Source organism: Peromyscus eremicus, chromosome 7, assembly GCF_949786415.1.
Source record: "Peromyscus eremicus chromosome 7, PerEre_H2_v1, whole genome shotgun sequence".
In the NCBI taxonomy this organism is placed as follows: Eukaryota; Metazoa; Chordata; class Mammalia; order Rodentia; family Cricetidae; genus Peromyscus; species Peromyscus eremicus.
The window spans coordinates 115,463,836-115,483,861 of record NC_081422.1 but is presented as its reverse complement, the minus strand read 5'-3'; the positions used below and the strand labels follow the sequence as shown (position 1 = coordinate 115,483,861).

General features: G+C 48.2%; 1 protein-coding gene across 3 annotated transcripts; it reads left to right on the top strand.

Moving 5' to 3' along the window:
- Positions 1 to 5,481: 5,481 nt before the first annotated feature.
- On the top strand, positions 5,482 to 16,446 carry Lyzl4 (lysozyme like 4). 3 transcript variants are annotated; one of them, XM_059268929.1, is made up of 5 exons: positions 5,482 to 5,653; positions 12,179 to 12,379; positions 12,493 to 12,642; positions 13,734 to 13,812; positions 16,202 to 16,446. In XM_059268929.1, exons 2-5 carry the CDS (start codon positions 12,241 to 12,243, stop codon positions 16,269 to 16,271), a joined length of 438 nt encoding a protein of 145 aa, XP_059124912.1. In that variant the 5' UTR covers positions 5,482 to 5,653; positions 12,179 to 12,240; the 3' UTR covers positions 16,272 to 16,446. The 3 variants fall into 3 exon arrangements, with proteins under 3 accessions (XP_059124912.1, XP_059124913.1, XP_059124911.1); XM_059268930.1 differs by having other exon boundaries at positions 12,174 to 12,379; XM_059268928.1 differs by having other exon boundaries at positions 12,152 to 12,379.
- The last annotated feature ends 3,580 nt before the right edge of the window (positions 16,447 to 20,026 follow it).

Sequence of the window (20,026 nt, the reverse complement as noted above, 5' to 3'; positions counted from 1 at the left end):
CGGTGTGTCCCGGCTTCCTTTTCACTCAAACCCCCATCCCATCCCCATGTTTATAACGTAAGTGACTCAGTCATGACATGACTGACTCAGCCATCTTCTCAGGCCTAAAATGTGATTTTTTTTTTTGACTCATGGCCTGTGGCCCTCTGTTTCTTTCCTGTTGTGGGGTGTCACCGTGGGAGGTAGTGAATTGATGGATTGGTCAATTAACTGAATTGACCCTTTAGTCATTGGAAGATTGTGTTAGAATAGACCCGTCGGGTAAAGTCAAGTCATCACTCACTCAGGTCATTTATTCACTCACACATCATCTTCTGTTTTAGGGCCCAGGAAAAGCCCTGCCTGCTGCTTATCTCTTCCGTGATAGGGGTGCAGGAGTTGAGGAGGTGGGGCTCCACCTCAAGTGTATCTCCTGTGGATCCATGACTCCTTTTTGGAGGTGTGTCCTGTCTTCCTGCAACCCTGCGACCTGCCGCCTCATGCCTTCCAATGTCCCTTTCAATGCACCTTGGAGGGCTGTCTGGGTGAGGTGGCCCTGCAGTTTTTTCCATCTCCTTTGTGATGTGGCCTCATAAGGCTCCGGGGATCAGAATGGCATTCCACCTCCCACCATGCCAAGTCGTGACAGGTCTTCTGCCTGCTCCCTGTGCGGTATTTCTCCTGGCACAGCCTGAGGTCTTTCTCCATCTTTGCACTGCATTGTGGGTAGCTGAGGGAAGCTTTGTCCTCACAGGGGTAGCAAGAAGAGTGTTCATAAAAGAGCGTGTCCACCTCCCTCCGCCTTTAGTGGCCTTTCTTCAGGCTGCGAACATGCTTCCCTTCAGACAACCCTTAGTGAGTGCTCAGGAGCAGAGCTGTCTTCCTGATGCCAGCTCGATATTTTAAGCTCAGAAGCAGCAGCACTGCTAGGGACATTTAGATTTGAAAAGGAATGCGTGGTAGCCACACAAATCCCTCAGAGCTGTTGGGAGCTTGCAGCATCGAGAGACAATACGGGACTAAACGGGGTTTGTGTGGCTTAGTCTGGAGGTGGTGGCTGCTGACATTGTCCTGTGGGGGCATTGATGTGGGGCATTGATGTCAGGCTCTGGATGGTGCTGCTGCTGTCCTCTGGTCCACTGCCACCCTGTCATCAGCACTAAAAACACCATACTTCACGTAGCTGGGCTTAAGGAAGAAGCAAATTGGCTTAAAATTTGTCTCTCTTTTGTCTCTCTCATGAAGATGCCCTTCAGAATCCTCCTCCATCCTCCTGTCAGAGCTGGTCTGGACACCAGCTAAGGGCAGAGAATACCTTCTTTGGCATGATCACTGTCCCACACAACATTGGGACTCATCTAAGACGTTTTAGCTACACGCTCAACCCTCTTTCTTTGGGATTTGGAACTCTGAATTCTGGTTTTGGGCTTCTCACAGTCTTACACATGTGAGAATGTGCTGGACTGAGGGCACTCACTGCCCATCATTCTTCAGCTCCAGCATGGCTCCATGGGCCACTAGGAAAAGAAGCAATGTGAGCTGCCAGTGAAGGGTGCCGCACGGGATGGCTTTGACTGAAGTTGTCACAGAAGGAAATGACTTTGCAAACAGGTAAAGAAGAATGTTTTCAGTGTGCTCTTCTATCTCAGAGTGGGATTGGCTACCTGGACATTTTCTAGGCTTGTGTGGATACTGTACAGATATGGATGCTGATATCAGTGCAGATACAAATATAATTATTGATTGTGGTTCCTGAGGATGTCAGTTCAGCAATACAGGCCATCTGTCAGTGAAGGTTCTGAAGAGGGCTGGTGAGTGCCCAGTGCTGGGGCACACTGAAGGACCTCTACTCAGTAAGAACAATTGTGACTCGGGGGTTTGGAGCTGGGTCCTCATCCCCAGCTTAGACAGCAACCAGGTCTAGTTTCCAGGTCCTTGACTTCTCCAAAGGCCTTGAGGCTTGACACTCCTGCTTTGGTCCCCACCACCATTAGACAGACCCTCGGAAAGCCGACCACAGGTGCTGTAGCATTTTGCTCCAAAATACTTGGACTGGGCTATCAAGAGCAAGGACAGAACCTTCCCAACAAATGCCACCCAGGCCCTTAGTTGAAGTCCCACACATGTCCTTCATAGCTCCTCTGTTTTCTTGTGTTTATGTGTGTGTGTGCTTGTGTGTGCACACATGTGGAGGTGGTGGTTGGCCCTGGTTGCCTTCCTCAATTTCTCTCCATCTTGGCTTTTTTTTTTTTTTTTTTTTTGAGCTGGGGTCTCTCACTGAATCTAGAGCTCACTGATTGGCTAGGCTGGCCAGCCAATAAGCTGTAAGGATCCATCTGTGTGAGCCGACGCTGCCCTGTGCTCGGTGCTGGGGTTACAGATGGGTGCCTGGTTCTCACAATGGTGCTGGGGATTGAACTCAGGTCCTCAAGCTTGCGTGGCAGGCACTTTACCATCTCCTCAGCCCCTACGGCTATTTTTCTTTTTTTAGATCCCAGAACCCAGCCAGAGATTACAAATTGCCCTTAGCTATCGCGAAGCTTTAGTCTTACCAGTGACATGTGGTCTCCAGCCCCCTCCACTCTTCCTGATTCTGAATCTTCTGTTTTTCAGGACATTTACATTCAGTGCGTGTGTCTTCATGTTCACTTAGGTTAAATATTTCTGGGGGGGTGTCTAAGAATGACCCTGGAGATGCTGTATGCTCATTAGGGTTGAACAGTGTTAGGCTCTGTCCCACCACCTGGACACCACACTTCATACCTTGGTGAGGATAGTTTTTCCTTTGTTGCTCTTGGCAAACCTAGAGGGAAGGAAACTGCACCAGCTCATTTTCTGATTCTAAGTGACCCAACCTAAATCAGAATGGCCTCCACACAAATGGGGATTTATTGTCTCATGGAGCCAGCAGGTGATATTTTCTAGATTTAATTTGCTGAACCTCAGGTTGGATATCATGTCATCACATATAGATTTGGTCACTTCTGTTTCTCTCTTTATGTAGTCAAAGATGATCTCAACTGCTAACCCTCCTACCCCGTGCGTGCTTGGCAAATTGCCAGCTGAACCATGCGCCCGCCCCATTTCCTCAACCCTTTGCTGTTTCCCTTCTGTGGGATTTATTCACCAGAAGCAATTTTAGCTGAAGGCTTACTGACTTTAGAGTCAACCACACCACAAAGGGGGCACTCATCTTGAAGGACGGCTTTGCTTCCAAGGCCCAGGGATGACCTCACTGCTCCCTTCTGCTGCAGGTTGTCAAGGCCTGAGCTGCTTCTCCTGAAGCTGGAGTCCTCACATGTAGCCTTCTTCTCCCTCCGTCTTCCTTGAACTCTGCTGACGGGGAAGGACTGCATCAAAAGGCCTGCAGGAGCAGTGTCCTGGCCCAGACACCTGCTGAGCAGGAACCTGGGGCCGAGGACTGGGGTGTGTGCTACTTGCTTCTTCAGAGGACATGGAACCATCAGTCCCTTCCACTGGCACTTAGACACCGTGGCACTGGTGGGCAGCGGACGGAGATGGGTGTCAGGTCAGCTGTGTCCCTATCTTGCTGGTGCTGTTTTTGCCCATCTTCTGAGGCTTGCTATGCACATGCATTCCTGGTGCAGGCTCTGAGCTGTGTGCACACTGTCTCTATGGAGAAACAGAAGCACACAGAGGAAGACCAGCTGCCCCGAGGCCACACAGCCAGTTAGTGGCAAATGCAAAACCAAGTTGGTCCAGTCAAATCCATGCTCCAGGGGGTAGCATATTACTTTGAGTAATAAACACTTCAAATTTCAAAGGCCTTTTTAATTCAACCTCAGTTCTGCCAATGCAGCCCAAAGCGGCCATTAGACAATATGTAAATGATTGGACATGGCTTCATTCCAAAAGAACTGTTACAATAACAGCTGGCTGGATTTAGCTCCTGTGCTGGGACTGTCAGTCCTTGTCCTCAACCAATAGCAATAATGGTAGCATGGGGCATGCTTCCCAGGATGTCCCAGTGACCTCTCTGTCCTCACCCAAGTAGGTGTTTCCACAGATGAATAAGAAGTCTGCACAAACAGCAGTGGGGTATAGGGAAGGCAGAGGTTCTAGAAGCCAGGACAACTAGGACACCTCTGCTCTCCCCTGAAGAGACATGGTCTCCTGCTTAGAGGCTTTAGGGTGTGCTGACTCAAGGTGATCCTAAATAAAAGCTATTTAGAAGTTCATCAAGTTGCATGATGCTCTCTGGCATGAGCAGAAATGGATGCTCCTTCACCTTGGCTATGGGGTTAATGGCAGCCAGACAGCCCCTCAGTGCTGTCATGCCAGCTGAGGTGAATGTAAGGCTGGGGCAGGTGGGACTATCCACACTGGACACAAGTCGGTCACCCTAGCTTAAGGTAACAATACAAGTAAGTTAAGTACTTTGAGAAACTTGAAAAATGCAACTTATCAAAAAATATTTTGCGGAAGGAATAAATGTAGAGTAAGTTTTAAACATCTTGAAGGTTCAGAAGGGAGGGTCAGGAGAGGTTGTTTTGCTTGTTTTTACATCATTGCTTCACTTCACAGCAATAGAAACTCCAAGTGAGACACAATGTAGTATATAGTGTACACACACATACACATGCATGCACATGCACACACACATGCACACTCATATAGCACTGTGATTGATAATACCTAGAGACAGACCAATGCTGAGAGTTGCCGATGCACTTATGGGTCTAAGTAGGAGTGTCTGCGGCTGGTCTGTCTCCACTTTCTCATTTTAAATCAATTGTGCAATTACCAGATTTAACTGAGCTATCCAGAACACTTCCATGTTTCCAAGAGACCAGCTCTCCCCCTCTCACCTTAAGGTCGTTTATCTTTTGAAACCTAACAATAACCCCAGCACTTTTTCATGTTTCACATTCAGTTGCCACGGTCCCAAGAGAGAGCCTCCTTGATCCTGGGCCTTGTGAGCAGACACTGACCGAAGGCTCTTCTGTCGTGTTCTACCTATGGGAATGTCATGGTTGGCAGAGTACTGTCCTGGCAAATGTGTTCTAAGCTTTGGGATATCAAAATGTGTTACTAGCAAAGGGGATTTCAGATATGATGAAGGCCGAGGGCCTTGAGAGGAGGGGATTTCCCTGAAGTCTGGGTGGACCAGTCTAGTGGCAAAGTCTTCAGAATGGTAGAAGAGAAGGAGGTGACCTGAGGAAAGAGGACAGCATACGGTCGTGGTGGGAGAGCACTGGACTCACCCTTGATGGCTCTGATGACCACAGTGAGAGGTGCAGGCAGCCCTCAGCAGTTAGGGTGGCCTTCAGCCGACAACCCTCAACTCGTAAGAACCATATTCTCACGACACCACCTTCACTGTCTCCAGAAGGAGCCTGGCCCTGCCAGCACCCTGCTCTGAGTCTTCCGAGGCCCACATCAGGCAGCAGTGGCAGAGACCTAACAACACCATTTCAGTGGAGACGGATTCCTTCCCTTTTCATAACATTCTGGTTCACAGATGTCATAGAGAAGGTTCTAGAAGAGTTGCTCATGGAGCGGGATCAACGGTGTAGAAACTCTTGTGTGAAGACAAAAGAGTTACTAAGTGATTGGCACCCAAGAAAGCCCAGTGGACCCAGGGCAGGCAGAGCACCCAGCCTGCAAGCAACGTGGAGGCAGCTGCCGAGCCCCTGGGCACCCTGCTGGGCTGGTAGGTGGGCCTTGGTGGGGAAGCACAGAGACAGGCACAGGTCACCCAGTTGCAGAGCACACTCGTCAGCAAAGTCCCTTCTTGATGATCTGGAGACAAGTTTCGGAAGGGTAGTTTCGCTCATTCTTTAAACGAGATCATTGAGAATCAGCCGTGCACCAGGCACTAGCCTGTGGGGAGGAGACAGCACTCCCACTGCTCATAGTCTAGTCTGAGAGCGAAGTCATAGCAAGAGAACAAATTAACATTGGGATTTCTGTTAGGGTGTATCACAAAGACAACCAAAGCCACCCTCCCTGATGGGTCGGCAACCAGGGCTAAAACCGTGGTGGTTGGAGGAGTCGTGTTCTAGGCAGAAGGAGCAGCTGGTGCAAAGGACATGTGGTAGGAGTGGTTGGTGTGGCCATGCGGCAGTGGTGCGGTCAAGGGAAAGTGTGCGGGAAGCCTGTGGAAGAAGAGGTGAAGGAAGAGCCAGGAGTGACTTGGGGTCAGACTGCAGAGTTGCTCAGGGGCCAGATCAGGGGAACTGAGCAAATCATGTGTGTGTGTGGGGGGTGTTGTTGGAAACCCGTAATTAGTTAGAGATGTTGGTGACCTGGGCAAGGATGGGGGCAGACAGGCAGGTGAAGGGTGGGTGGGCTTTAGAACAGCGTCCATGTTCCTGCTGGAGAGAGGGAAATGAGAGCCTGCTTTTCACCAGCTGCAGTAGAACCTGGTCTGGGAAAGACAGACGTTTCCTGAAATACTGTTTGCTCAACTGGAAAATGTCAACACGGGCTTTCTCCACATGCATAGAAATTCATTTATTAATGAGGACCCAGGGCATGCAATCAGAACGTAGAACAAGGCTGTCTCCAGAGCATGAGAGTTGCTGTATTGAACTCATTTGCTCAGCAAAGTTAGGCCAGGAGTGTTTTCCTCTACGTGACAGGCAAGGAGACAAGCACAGAGAAGTTGAGCAGTTTGACTAAGGTCACTGCTGGGGTCTCTGACATCACAGCTCCCAAGGGGTAAAGCAGTGACTGGGGCCCAGGCTATCTAAGTACCAAGGCTGACTTTGCAATTGGCATCCCTGATGCCACCTCTTCTGGGACAGTGGTCAAGTATACAACTAACCTCACAGATGAGTTAAACAGATGTTTGCCACCTTTGCCCCTATTAAAGGTTTCATCTGAGCTATTAGTTCATGACAGAGAGCAATTTTATTTTCCAGAGGTTATGTTGCTTGTTACAGAGGGAACCATGTAACTGAAGTTTTCTCCGGTCCTGCCCAGCCCCACAGACCCTGCAGCTGCTTATAAAATAATCACTCAGAAGCTTATATTAATTAAAACTGCTTGGCCATTAGCTCAGGCTAACTACTGACTAGCTCTTACACTTAAACTCAGCCCATTTCTGTTAATCTATATGTTGCCATGTGTTCCATGGCTTTACCTGTGTGCCATTACATGCTGCTCCCTGGACGGCAGGCTGGTGTCTCCTCCTCAGTTCTGTTTTTCCTTCCCAGAATTCTCCTTGTCTGCCTATCCCACCTATACTTCCTGTCTGGCTACTGGCCAGTCAGCATTTTATTTATCAACCAATGAGAGCAACACATTCACAGCATACAGAGTGATATCACCCATCATTTTCCCTTTTCCTTCTATCTAAAAGGAAGGTTTTAACTTCAACATAGTAAAATTACATATAATAGAACAGTTATCAAGCAAGAATTACAGTTACAATATCTAGACTATTTGTATTTTGTAAAATTAAAGAAAATATTCTATCATCTATCCTATATTTGTGAGTTTAAAGTTTCATATCTAATTTTATCTTTTATCATAACCAAGGAAAATTATAACTATCTATTCTTCAAATACATCAAAGACCTCAGAAGAATATAATATTATCTAAGCAAACAGGAAGATCATTGTAAGCAACTTCCAAAAATCTAGAATGACAGAGACAGCTGTTTGCCTGGACAGTCATCCAAAGTTCTTCTGTAACATTAGGGCATCCATTCTTCAGCCAACAGGCCTAGAGTCTCTCAGTTGCTTCTCTCTGTGTCCTGTAGAATGTCTGGCAGTTTCCTCTGTGAAGCAGGAACCTGAAGGAACATCTCAACTTGCAAAGTTCAGTGGTCACCTTCCCATGGGTCCTGTATGTCCATTCACATTTTGCCAAGCAGTCCAGGCAAGAACAGTTTCTTGCCCAAATGGCTGTTTTTGCCAAGAAGAAGATAAACTCCATATGGAGTGTCTTTGACGCCAATCTTTCTCTTTGAAGTAAATTGGGGCTGCCAGAGACAGACATGTCTCACTGTCCATAAAGTTTAAGTTTTTAAAACATTTTAAATGCCATATTCTGTAGGTCTTTGAAGTGCTTGAAAATTACCTAACTAATTGAATTATATTTATATATACCTAGAAAACTTAACATGACTATAAGTTTGACTATCATAGAAGACATTATTAATCTGTATTTCTTAATTATCCATTATAATTTAAATGAGTTACATAAACATAATACCTTAAACAAGAGTAGAAATACATATATAGTATAACAAAATCAACTTCAAATTTGTATCAATAAACCAAAATCCATAACAATGTAAAACACTTTTAAACAAGTTGTTACTATTTATCCTATCCTATCTATATCCCCTTTTATTCTTTAGAAAGAGATTGCATTTTTAATCAACCTGCTTTAAATAAAAATAAACATTCATAAACAATTTTTTGGGAATTTGGGCATAGCTTCTCATACTACTTCCTGCCAGATAAGGGCACTGGTAATCTAATGGGGATCCTGAGAAAATTAAGAATTATGGTCAAGTCCTGACTGGAGTAGTCTGTGATGCTGTATTCTCTGAGCCAGTTGCCTTGAAGCTGTTTTTGGATGTTGGATCATCTGGGCCATGGTGTTATCGGAGACCTTTCAGGGGTCTGATGTATCTTAATCTGGAACAAATCCATAGCCTCTTGCTTCCTGTGGAAACAAAAGCAGAGCCTCCTTTCCAAAGCAACATATCCTTAGATCCAAATTTTGAAGTCAAGATACCTTAAAAAAATATATGTATATTTATGTATGCAAATATATATATATAGGCTTAATTTAGCAGCCTTTACAATGAAAATGTCTTTCTGCAGTTAAAAATATCAAGGACAACACAATCCAGATTCTCTGTGTAATATCCATCTTTACATGGCTTATTTTTTATACTACCTTTACTGTCTCTAGAGACTTTATTTTTTAAAACTATTTCTTTATATAACTGTCTATATTCATTTTCTTCTCTCTTCCAAGCCTATGTACATTTTTACTCACATTGTAAACCATTTAAAGTCTTGTTTCATCTGAATCTGCCTTATTGTGTATCTATTGCTTTAAACTGCAGCATTACTAGGACTGAAATGGCAGCTTTGGCTGCTGGCTCCGCCTACCTCAGCTTCCCAACAGGGTAGAACTATGTTTACTGCCAGCTCTGGGAACCATGCTGTCCGCTGACTCTAGGGGGAAAGTGGGTCTATGCTGCCATCCAACAGTGTGTAGCCCCAAACCCTTCCTTCCTTCCTTCCTTCCTTCCTTCCTTCCTTCCTTCCTTCCTTCCTTTTTTTCTTTCTCTTTTTCTTTTTGTCTGTATTGGCAAAGACTAAATCCACCACACAGTGTAATGTGCGGCTTAGCGATGCCTCTGTGTAATGTGGCGTAGGTCAAGCCCACAGGCCATGAACCCGCCATAGAGTAGCCCAAGCCCGAATGTTGTGGTGTCTCACTGCTTGCATGAGACATGAAGCAGGAACCTGTTTTTAGCTCCATTTAGAATTGCTTATTAAATATTCTTAGGTTTCAGGTGGAAACTTGAGCCATTGGGCGCCATTTGTATCTGAAGTTTTCTCCGGTCCTGCCCAGCCCCACAGACCCCGCAGCTGCTAATAAAATAATTACTCAGAAGCTTATATTAATTAAAACTGCTCGGCCATTAGCTCAGGCTAACTACTGACTAGCTCTTATACTTAAACTCGGCCCATTTCTGTTAATCTATATGTCACCACATATTCCGTGGCTTTACCTGTGTGCCATTACATGCTGCTCCCTGGACAGCAGGCTGGTGTCTCCTCTTCAGTTCTGTTTTTCCTTCCCAGAATTCTCCTTGTCTGCCTATCCCACCTATACTTCCTATCTGGCTACTGGCCAGTCAGCATTTTATTTATCAACTAATGAGAGCAACACATTCACAGCATACAGAGCAATGTCACCCATCAGAACCAAATACCTGGTAACACAAAAATGGAACAATTTCTGTGTGGCTCTGGTTTGAGGGTACGGCCCATCATGGTGGGAAGGCATGGTCACAAGACCGTGAGATGACTCCTCGCATTCATAAAACCACAAGGTGACATGTCACGTTGTGTCTGCAGCCAGAAAGCAGAGAACAGCTGGGAAGTGGGCTGGTGTCACCTCTGAAAGGCTCTGCAACCCTCCAGAGATAGTGTCACCACCTGGGGGCCAAGAGTTTAAACACACGAGCCTAAGGGGAACAGTTCACACCTAAACTACCCCCCAGCTATGCCAGGACTCCAATCCTCAAAGGACTTTCTAGCCCAAGCCATGGCCGTGAGCCCCTAGTGTAGCTTAAGTTTTCCTGCCTGGCCCACAGTCAGGATATATCTCTTTCACCTGCCAGTCCCACAGCCTCTCAGACCCAATCAAGTAAACACAGAGACTTATATTGCTTACAAACTGTATGGCCGTGGCAGGCTTCTTGCTAACTGTTCTTACAGCTTAAATTAATTCATTTCCATAAACCTATCCCTTGCCACATGGCTCGTGGCTTACCAGGATCTTCACATGCAGCTTGTCATGGTGGCGGCTGGCAGTGTCTCTCTGACTCAGCCTTCCACTTCCCAGCTTTATTCTCCTCCTTGCCCCGCCTATACTTCCTGCCTAGCCAACAGCCAATCAGTGTTTTATTGATTAATTAGCAACACATTTGCCATACATCCCACAGCACCCTAGTGTTGGAGAATATCACCTGGAGAATGTACTTACACCTGTGAATGGTGACACACAGCAGTGTGAGGGTGTCTGTTCACTGGTTGGTAGTGAGAGTGTGGGGACACTGGGAAGAGGCTAGGCCCCACTTTCCAGTTGTATCTTCTGTTTTGAGACATGGAATAAAAACCAAAAGCAGGATTCTCACTCTTTAAGGGTCAAGGAAGGGACTGTGAACAGCGAGAGCTGGGCGGGGGAAGGGAGACCGCATGAGGACCAACCAGCCTTCAGGTAGTTACCAGGGTGGAGAACAGAAGATGGAGAGCAGCATGTGGGTGGGGGTGGTGTAGAGAGCCCTGTGGATGGGGAAGGCCCGTGTTCAAGGGCACCAAGGTGAGACTCCAGTGGGACACAGTAGAAGGGGTGTGGCACTTGCAGACAGGCCCGGGCAGGGTGTACTGTGAGTTCTCAAGAGCTGAGTTGCTTCCTCTTGATGAAGCTCAGCAGGGTAAAGGTTCTAGAGAGCTTAGTGTGGCAAGGGATGGAGAGCCAGCGGCATCTCAAGGTGACGTTTGTACATGTTTTGGGGCTATTGCTCAGTTGTACTTGAAGGTGGCAGCATGGACCTGAGCAGGTGAAAGGTTGAGATGGCTGCTGCAGAGGTGGAGAAGGTGAGGTCAAGAGTCAGTCATCCGAGTGACTACCCACCATTACAGACTAGGAGGTAGAGGCACTGTGAGGTCAGTGGCTTGTCTTCTGGGACTGTTTCCTGTGCGGACAGCTGGGGAAAAGGTTAGTGAGGTTGTAGACAGAAAACCTAAGATGGTTGTAAAAGCGTAAGGTGGATGGGGCATGTTGTAGACTAAAAGGCAGCAACGGAACTAATTCAACATAGCAGACAGGTGGTGCTCAATGATGTCCATACAGTGAGTTGTGCTCCTCTCCCTCCTCCTCTCCCTCCTCCTCTCCCTCCTCCTTGCCCTCTTCTACCCTCCTTTTCTCTTTCTTGACCTTCTCTTTTTCCTCTTCTTCTTCCTCTTTCTCTTCCCCCTTTCCTCCTTCTCTTCCTTCTCTTCTCCCTCCTCATCCCCTCCCCTCAGCCTCTTTCCTTCATCCCCTCCCCTCAGCCCCTCCTCCTCATCCTCTCCCCTAACCCCCTCCTCCTTATCTCCTCCCCCTCAGCCCCTCTTCCTCAACCCCTCCTCCTTCTTCCCAAAATGTCCATAACAAGTTTGGCTTTCACAATAGACTCTACTCAGTAGAGGGAGAGGAAAAGACTCAAGCATCCATGTCTACTGATGGAACCAATGGCAGAGCTAGAATCCAAGATGCCACTGGGTCTTTCTGGGAGGCAGAAGATTTCCAGAGTGTAGTTTCCTCAGCAAATGGGAGGTCTGGGTGAGATGGGCCTCAGGCGTCCATGTTTGCAGGAGCATGAGCAGAGAATCGAGGTGGGGCCCTCTATCACGGGCAGGCAGGCGATGCCGTCTTTCTGGACACTCCGAATGCCCCCTTCTTTAGTGACACTCTTTCCCCTGGGAAGTGCAGTGTCCCTGTGACCTTGGATTCAGCTGGCATCCCCAGCCCGGAGCCACCAGAGTGTGGAGAAGATGCAGGCACACCTCATGCTTCTGCTCATCGGCTCCTTCCTGACTCCGATTGGTGCTTCCATCTTGGGGCGCTGTGTAGTGGCCAAGAGGCTCCACGATGGAGGCTTGGATTACTTTGAGGGCTACAGCCTTGAAAACTGTGAGTAGGACCTGTAGCCCCTCTCTCCTCACCTCCTGATCTCCATTCCCTACCCCGCCACCCCTGCCCTACACCCAGCATCTTCTCACATCTTATGCTGTTTCACCTCTTAGGGGTGTGCCTGGCTTATTTTGAGAGCAAGTTCAACCCCTCGGCTGTCTACGAGAACTCACAATGTGGCTACACTGGCTATGGCCTCTTTCAGATCCGAGACAATGAGTGGTGTGACCACGGCAAGAACCTCTGCAGAGTGTCCTGCACTGGTGGGTCCCTTCCTTCCCAGCCCTCGGGGCACTGGAGGCTGCAGAGCCTACACATTTGGAGAAGACAGGAGGAGGGAACTGGCCTGGGCTGTGTCTAAAGTTTGTCCCTGGGAGGTAGGGTCCCTGAGAGGTGGCTGTTGGGAAAGGACATGCTAGCCTGAGAAGGAACAAGGATAGGAACCAAGGCCAAGTGGGCCCAGAGGGTGCTGGGATGCTGGGATGTTGGGAGCAGGGGCAGGGAGCAGAGCCCAGGCAGCTTGAGTAGGAAAGGTTGCTCTTTCTGGACCTATATCACCCACGCTTCACCACGATTTCCGTAAGGGGATCCATACTGTCACCATGACAGTCAGAAGTGGTTGTAGGGAAGAGACAGGACTGGCCAGCACAAAGGGAATATATCTGCCCCTTTTAAAGGGACCTAAGAACCTGTGGCCACAAGGAAGTGGCTGGCCAGAAGCCACTACTGTGTTCTGTGAGTTTCTAGGGGCTTTATTAGGAACTTCCCTGGGCCCTTTGCGGGTATCAGTTTGTTTAATGCTCACAGTGGCCTCTCAGGAGTAGGCGTTGTTTCTATTTCTGTTTTATAAATGGGAAACTGGGACCCAGAAACAGTGAGTCTACACCCAGGCCACATGACTGGCGAGTGGAGCTAGGGGCAGACACAAATGAAGTGGCTCCTAAGTCAGGTGAGGTCTCCCCAATACCTGAGGTGTCTCCGCAGCACAGAGTCTAAGTGTTAGCCCCAGTGTCCCCAGGCTTCATGAAAGACAGCATTTCCCTCTGCCCTGATTAGTGAGGAGTGGCCCAGGGTCTTCAGCTTCTGGGGGACCTACATCACCCACCCACGCATTACTCTTCTCCCAGGCTGCACCAGGAGGCTCAGAAGCCTCTGTCACCTCTCTTCTGTCTTCTAAAGTCCCAGCTTGGAAGCCACAGGCCCTGGGCCACTGCTCACTCATCTGTGCCCCCTGCCTTTGACCTGTCTTGAATGGCGGCTGTGGTGGCGAGCAATGGCAAGTGAGGCGTGTGGTGGAGAGACACGCTGGCGTCCTCAAAAGGCACGGCCTCATTTCATTCCACTTCCTTTGCAGCTTTACTGAATCCAAACTTAAAGGATACAATTGAATGTGTCAAGAAAATTGTGAAAGGAAAACAAGGAATGGGGGCATGGTAAGTGGCATGTCCGCCGCAGCCGGTGCTGTGTGGTACCTTCTCCGGCTGGGACCAAATCCCAACGGAAGCAACTGAAGGCAGGAAGGGGTACAGCCTCATGGCAGAGCAGTCACGGAGGCAGGACTGTGAGCTGGCCAGGCACGTGGTAGCCACAGTCAGGAAGTAATGAGATGAATGCTGGTTCTCAGTTTTGTCTCCCATTTGGTCAACCCAGGGCCCTTAGTCCATGGGGTGGTGCTGCCCACATTCAGGGCCCTGCTCAGTGGACCCTCCCTGGAAGCCCTGTCATAGAGACACTCGGAGGTGTGTGCTTTAGGTGAATGATGATTCACCGCCATGGCTCACATTAATAACTCTGTGTGGTGTGTGTGTGATGTGTGTGTGGTGTATGTGTGTGGTGTATATGTGTGGTGTGGTCTGTGTGTGTGTGTGTGTGTGTGTGTGAGTGTGTGTGCCTGTGTGTGCCTGTGTGCGTGCAGTGCCTGTAGAGCGGAGAAGAGGGCACTGCATTCCCTGGAGCTGGAGTTACAGGCAGTTGGGAACTGTCTCTGGTTGCTTTAACTACTTGAGCCATCTCTCCGACACCTCCTTGCTCATTTTGAGTGTGTCCTTTATAATCTAGGGCTGGTCGGTGTTCAGAATCGCATCTGTGTGGCTTGTTGTCTTGGGTTTGTCATTTGTGCTTTGACTCTGTTGATGGCGTCTTCATCTTAGATGAGACCTTAGAATCAAATCCCTCTGTCTTCTCTCTTGCGGCTTGTGGGTCTACGTGAAACCCCCTTCTTAGAAACGTCTTTAAGAACCGAGGAGGAGGCTCAGTTGGTAAAGTACTCACCTTGAAAGCATGAGGACCCGAGTTTGATCCTCAGAACCTGTGTTTTAAAAAATGTTAAGTGTGGTGACATGCATCCGTTGTAATCCCAGCACTGGGGAGGTGGAGATGGGTAGGTCCCTGGGCCTCACTGCAGCCGGCTCCAGACCAATGGGAGACCCACTCTCAAAACACAAGGTGGACCATGCCTGAGGAACAACACCTGATATTATCCTCTGACTTCCGTGTACACACACACACAAATACATGCACCCCACACATATGTACATCAGCACACTCATGAAAACACAAGTGCACATGAATTTAAGGTATTTTATACCTGAGGCTCGAACTCCATTCGCGTTTTCTCAGTATCAGAACACTGCTGACGCCAAGGAAACCCTAGATACTTTTGCTAAATTAAAAAGAAAAATAGAATTTTTATGGTTTTATCCTTTTACGCTTAAAATTTGGATTCCTTTGTAATTGATTTTGTATGAAAGTGAGGTAGTTGCTGTGGATCTTTAATTTCTGCTAAGCCTACTCATTGTGGTCAACATCGTGAGTCCGTTTGTGCAATTTCACTGCTAACAGAGCAGATTGCACCCGATGGTGGAAATCTCCTTGTTAATGACAACTGGGGCTTTCTCATTACTTGGTGAGCTTGGCTGAGTCTCTGGGATAAACACTAATGAGCAGAAGTCATCTTTGTTGTGTGGCACTATGGAGCAGTAAGCTGGGCCGTGCTGGCTGAGGTGCCTTATTGTGCAGACTCCTGGTAAGGCAGGCTCTGTGTAAGCTGACATGCAGCCATGGATCTGCCACAGCTCAGACAGAGTCACCTTCCTGTGCTGTGTGAACAAGAGAGGAGAGAAGATCCTCCAGCCCTGGGGAACCCCTTCCCCACCATCTGCCCCTGGGCTTGGAAGAGCCTTGGGACTTCTGAGAATGTGGATGTGTGTATTTTCTGCTATGCCACAGCTACAAGGGGCCAGGGACCACTTAGGGACTACTATGGGTCCCCATCCTGAAGATGAGCAGAGCCCTGTAAGGCTGAGGAGCAGGACTATAGATGGGGTTAGGGACTTGGGTCCAGGTGTGGGCATTAGGGACTGGAACTAGGGGAAAGACCACTGGGGACATCGGGAGGAAAGGTTAAAGGATCAGTCAGATGCCCCAGGGAAAGTGAAGAGGGGAAGAAGCATCAGATGCTGTGGAATGAAGTAGGAACACAGACAGGTGGAAGGAGCCCAAGGCTGAGGATCCTGGACCCTGAGCTAGTCAAAGACCCCTGAAGCTCTCTGAGAGGAGTGACTAATAGTTCACACGGCTGTGGTGCCTCAGCTGGGTGGGGTTCCTGTGTGAGGCAGGGGCAGTGTGGGCATACAATGGAGGAAGCACCTGTATCCTCACCAGGGTGAATACCAAGAAGCACAGAAGCCCAAGGAAATGTGTCCACACTGAGGAGACACAGATGTCCCAGGGCCAGGCTGGTATGAACTGTGTGGCTCTGGGGACCCCAAGCACTGACTCTAAGGAGCCACTGCCGACCACTCTCTGGCTTTCCCTCTGCAGGCCCACCTGGTCCAGGAACTGCCATCTGTCAGACACCCTAGAAAGGTGGCTGGATGGTTGTGATCTGTAGCCACCTGGGTGTTCCTGCTGTGCTCACCAGCCATGTCTTGTGACTAAGGATGCTTTTCTGTTTGCTGCTCCGATCCATCCAGTTATCTCACCGCTTGACAGCTCCAGATGGAAAAGGACAAAAGTCCACTTCATCCAGGGGTACAAGGTGCAGAATAAACCAGCAAATTACTCAACCCGGGCCAGAGGTCTCTGCCAGCGTCGTTATATTGTATGCACCATGGCCATCATCATTACCACTTACATGACTTCTCATTTCTGATTCTCAAGGGACGAGTGTGAAGGCAGAGGTATTAGTGTTCAGTAGGGAAAGGAGGAAGAGACACAGTGGAAACTGAGAGGAGCCACAGAAGCGCGGATGAGAGGCTGGGCAAACAGTGCTTCTTTTCATAGCCAACTTGGCTGGACTTGGAATCGCCTGGGAGACACACCTCTGCATGTGCCCTCAAGGGGTTTCCAGGTTGGGTTAACTGAGGAAGGGAGACCCAAACTAAGTGTGGTGACATCATCCATGGTGGGTCCCAGGCTGAATAGGGGAAAAAGAGGAAGGAGCCAGAAGAGCCTGGGCATTCCCCTTCCTGGTCCACTGAGATGTGAAGAGTATACACCTCATGGTCCCATTATACGGTGGACATTATGCCAACAAATCCTTCTTCCCATAGGTGCTTTTTGTCAGGTATTTGGTCACAGTGATGAAAGTAATGGACAACCTTCCCGTTGCAACCCCAAGGGGAGTCCTCACTGGTACCAGGAGAGCATGAGACACACATACACTTCTACCCCTATTTCTATGGAAAGAACCAATGACAATCATTCTTCTTATAATGTTAAGTTTCTAAAGATTAGAAATAACACATATGCTAATATGAACAACAGCTACTCAGATTTTTAAAACTATAGAAATGTCAAGTCCTCCATGATTTCAGCACTACTGTTTACTATTTTAGCTACATCTCTGTGTTAGTCAGTATTCTATTGCTGTGAAGAGACACCCCCATGGCAACTCTTATAAAGTAAAACGTTTAATTGGGGCTGGGTTACAGTTTCAAAGGTTTAGTCCATTGTCATTATGGTGGGAAGCAGGCAGACATTGTAGCTGAGAGTTCTACATCTGGATCTGCAGGCAGCAGGAAGAGAGAGACACTAGGACTGGCCTGGACCTTTGAAACCCCAAAGCCCACCCCAGTGACACACTCCTTCCAACAAGGCCACACCTAACCCCTCTCAAGTAGTAGTGACACTCCCTGATGCCCAAGCATTCAAATCTTGGGGGGCCTATGGGGGTCATTGTTATTCAAGCCACCACAACCTCCTTCCCAAGGGTTTGTGTGTGTGTGTGTGTGTGTGTGTGTGTGTGTGTGTGTGTGTGTATTAGAGTTTTCTGTTTTCAACAATGCTATAGATAGTGTTCTGTGTTTCACTTTTATAGAAAGAAAACAAGTCAGATGGGTGTGGTAGCACCTAATAGTTCTAGTATCTGAAGGCTCGTAGAGAAAGATTGCTGTGACTTGGAAGCCATCTTGGCTCCGTAGTAAGATCTTGTCTCAAGAAACAAATGGGGGGTGGGATGGGGGGAGCCCAGTGCTGGAGAGATGGCTCAGAGGTTAAGAGCACTGACTGCTCTTCCAGAGGTCCTGAGTTCAATTCCCAGCAACCACGTGGTGGCTCACAACCACCTAATGAGATCTGGTGTCCTCTTATGGCATGCAGGCACACATGCAGATAGACTACTATATATAATAAATAAATAAAAATCTTTAAAAAAAAAAAAAAGAAAGAAAAGAAAAAGAAAGAAACAAACAAACAGGGCCAGGGCTATAGCTCAGTTTGTAAAGTACTTGCACAAAGCCTTGGGTTGAATCTGAACCACTGCATAAAACCAGACATGGTGGCTCAGAATGGTAGGTAGAGGCAAGAGAGTCAAAAGACAGGGTCAGCCTTTGTACATAAGGCCAGCCTGGTCTTTGTGAGACCCTGACTCAAACAAATGAAAACAAACACAGTAAAATACAATTCCCCATGTTTATAACAGTTTCATGCAGAAAGGAGTTTGTTTCTGAAGCATGGTGGCTTATTGAGTTCTTCTAGCAGGCAGTGGGTGTGGGGTCCTGGGCTTGTCTGCTGGAGATTTGGTTTTAGAGATATCTAAAGCCAGGTTACTGTAGGATCCAAGTTATTAGGAGCTTGGAAAACTCAGTCCTTCACCTTTCTACAAGAAGAAAGGCGGCTGGGCAGTGGTGGCGCACACCTTTATTCCCAGCACTCAGGAGGCAGAGGCAGGCAGATCTCTGTGAGTTCAAGGCCAGCCTGGTCTACAGAGCTAGGTTCAGGACAGGCTCCAAAACCTACATGGAGAAACCTTGTCTCGAGAAGGAGAAGGAGAAGGAGAAGGAGAAGGAGAAGGAGAAGGAGAAGGAGAAGGAGAAGGAGAAGGAGAAGGAGAAGGAGAAGGAAGGAGAGGCATTGGGGTTGAGGGGGCAGTGTCGACCTTCTCATGACATCACGGATGTTCCAGTGTGAAAGCCTCAGGCTGGTTGTCCCCTTTAAAACAGCATAGGTGGCACTGTGCCTGTTCTGGAACCCACCTTTTCCAGTTTAAAAATGACACAAACAGTACACATTACACGAAGAAAGCTGGGAATGCAGACAAGCAGGGTATTAAAAAGACACTCCCCCCCCCCCCCCCCCCCGCCCGTCACAGTAAACAGGTTTTCGTTGCTGTAGATCATGATGAGAGAGCCTGGTGACCATTAAACTTTTTGTGTCTCTTTCCTGACTTTGGGGGTACGTGCACACATGCCCATGTGGTTTTTTTTTTTTCCCCATGCATAAGCATTGGCCACTATTAAATATACAGTACGATATCATGCTTTTCTGGTTAACAATTTGTGGCCTAATATTTTCAGTCTACATCAGAAACCTCAGCCCTGTTTTTAATGATCTCCCCATGTCTCATTTGATAGACAAACTGCAATGTGCAGAATCCTTTACTGCTATCCATTTAACCTATAGATAAATGAAGCAGCTGAAGCAGGCCACCAAAAGGCAGGCAGCACACAGCCTGGCTTGTGTACACAAACGGCCGCTCATCCCCCTCCCCCCAGCACCCCCTACCCACCCACGGAGGGAAGCGAAGTCGGCAACTTCTGGGGCAAACTTCCAGTCAAGCTCAACGTTGATGGGTCAACCTGGTCCCATGCTGTTGCTTGGCTCCCCTTGTCCCTGGAGAAAAGGTTTATTGCATTTTCCACACAGCATGAACCATGCAGTGTCACTGATGTCGGTGACACTGGTTCCTGGGCTCAATAGAAGCCTTTGAGGCTGTGTGGGGATCTGAGCTGTGGACCTGGCACTGTTTCCAAGGCTGGGCTCAAGAGTGACAGGGCTCCTGATCCCAACCCAACGCTGCTGTAGACCTTGGTGACATTAGTGACAGCCTGAGATTGATCCTGACACTGTCATCTCAAGAGGAAGTCCAGCTGCTGCTTCCTTTCAGCCCATTACTTCCAAGGCTATTCTTCGTCCCTAATGGTCTCTGTGTCAACAAGGGTGTGAGACTCAAGGACAAAGCAAATGTTAGGGTATTGATGGTAACAGCGTTGCACACATCGACTCCTGGCATGGTGCCCCCAAGCTGTCCGATCACAGTGAGCACTGATTAGGCAGGTGCCCTGCCCTGGCTCACCACCATCAAAGCTGGATGTCACCATCATAGGGCTCTGTTATTATGATCTCTAGTGCCAGCCGTTACTATAG

What these genes read in the sequence shown, in the direction of transcription:
- Lyzl4 (XM_059268929.1), top strand. Translation starts at nt 12,241, where the DNA reads ATGCAGGCACACCTCATGCTTCTGCTCATCGGCTCCTTCCTGACTCCG. An exon ending in CTGCAGAGTGTCCTGCACTG is followed by an intron (nt 12,643 to 13,733) that starts GTGGGTCCCTTC and finishes CTTCCTTTGCAG; the next exon opens with CTTTACTGAATCCAAACTTA. An exon ending in AAACAAGGAATGGGGGCATG is followed by an intron (nt 13,813 to 16,201) that starts GTAAGTGGCATG and finishes TTCCCTCTGCAG; the next exon opens with GCCCACCTGGTCCAGGAACT.